This window comes from Dendropsophus ebraccatus, chromosome 6, assembly GCF_027789765.1.
Source record: "Dendropsophus ebraccatus isolate aDenEbr1 chromosome 6, aDenEbr1.pat, whole genome shotgun sequence".
NCBI classification, from domain to species: domain Eukaryota; kingdom Metazoa; phylum Chordata; class Amphibia; order Anura; family Hylidae; genus Dendropsophus; species Dendropsophus ebraccatus.
Window position 1 is genome coordinate 148402050 of NC_091459.1, and position 1544 is coordinate 148403593.

The window sequence follows — 1544 nt, forward strand, 5'->3', positions numbered from 1 at the left end:
TGTTTCAGGCAAGGAAGGGGGCAGGTGGAGACAAGCTGCCTCTATAAACCAGAGAAGTTGGCCACGTGCATACTCTTGTGGCACCATTGTAGCAGAGACCAGAAGGAGGAAGAAGTTTTCGGGAAGACACAAAGACGATTAGACCGATTACCAGCATGGATTGAAGCAGGAGAGGAACGCAAATGGCACTGCGGGTGGTTACAGGACCCAGTGGCTTTACATTTCTTTTTTTTACCTTTCGATGTTACTTTGTCTGATCCTAGACGCTTGGTTTACAATACTCACGTATAAGTAATTTCACCAGGTACATTTTATAACAATCCCATCTCTTGTATATATGATAGGCCTGTGGATAAAATAATGTGAATAATAACATGGAGATTAAAAACCAAACTCTTATTAATTATTTCATCCTCATCGGGTTTTCTCAGAACTTACAGATTTGTATTTTACTGTTTTTTATTATTTTTGTCCTTTATATACTGATCATCCTGGGGAACGGCTTCCTGATCGTCACCGTTCTCCTCACCCCTAAGTTACACACTCCTATGTATTATTTCCTCTGTAATCTCTCTTTTCTGGATTTGTGTTGTTCATCGTGTTCTGCACCAAAGTTGCTGTTTGATCTATTGTCAGAGAATAGAAGGATTTCCCTCATCGGTTGTCTCATACAGATGAATATTAGTGTAATTCTAGGAGCAACTGAAAGCGTCCTGCTGGCGGTGATGGCCTATGACCGGTATATCGCTATATGCTCCCCCTTACATTACACCACCATTATGAGTTGGAGGCTATGTGGATCCATCACTGGTATTATGTGGTTGGGTAGTTTCATTGTATCTACTGTCCCGACCATGGTGAGACCTCTTATATTCTGCAGAGAGAACATGCTGAACCATTTTGCCTGTGAGATCTTGGCTCTTCTGGAGGTGGCGTGCGGTGACCTCTCCTTCTATCAGATAACTATAGTTTCTATTGGATTTTTCACATTATTTTCACCGTTTGTCTTTATTGTGGTGTCTTATGTCTGTATTATTATTTCTATACTAAAAATCCGTTCACTTGCTGGTAGGTCCAAGGCTTTCTCCACCTGCGCCTCCCACCTCACTGTGGTGCTGATATATTATCTTACATTTTTAACCATGTACATGGGACAGTCAAAAAACTTTTTATCTCATATAAAATATGTTTCTTTAATTTATGCAGTTTTAACTCCTATCCTAAATCCGGCGATCTACAGCCTGAGAAATAATGAAGTGAAAGAAGCCTTTCAGAAAATCCTGACAGTGGGGTCAATAACACCTGAAATATCATAGTGTATCCATCCTATGTGCATGCCATACTCTTTAGTAGGAAGGTTCAATTGTGCTCTAGAGTATGGGACCATATGCCCCTTCCCCCTGTTGCTTTACCTGATTGTCACCCCTGTCTCCTATTGCTGTTGCTGTTAGTCTGCTCTTTCCCCTAATGCTGTACCTGATTGTCATCCCTATCCCCATTGCTGTACCTAATTGTTATCCTTGCCCTCATTGCTATACCTGATT

The 1544-nt window shown here is 41.1% G+C and overlaps 1 protein-coding gene across 1 annotated transcript; it reads left to right on the forward strand.

Annotated features, from left to right (window-relative positions):
• Nucleotides 1–374: 374 nt before the first annotated feature.
• On the forward strand, nucleotides 375–1316 carry LOC138795348 (olfactory receptor 13C9-like). The gene has a single exon (XM_069974336.1). The coding sequence runs from the start codon at nucleotides 375–377 to the stop codon at nucleotides 1314–1316; it is 942 nt and encodes a 313-aa protein (XP_069830437.1).
• Nucleotides 1317–1544: the final 228 nt, after the last annotated feature.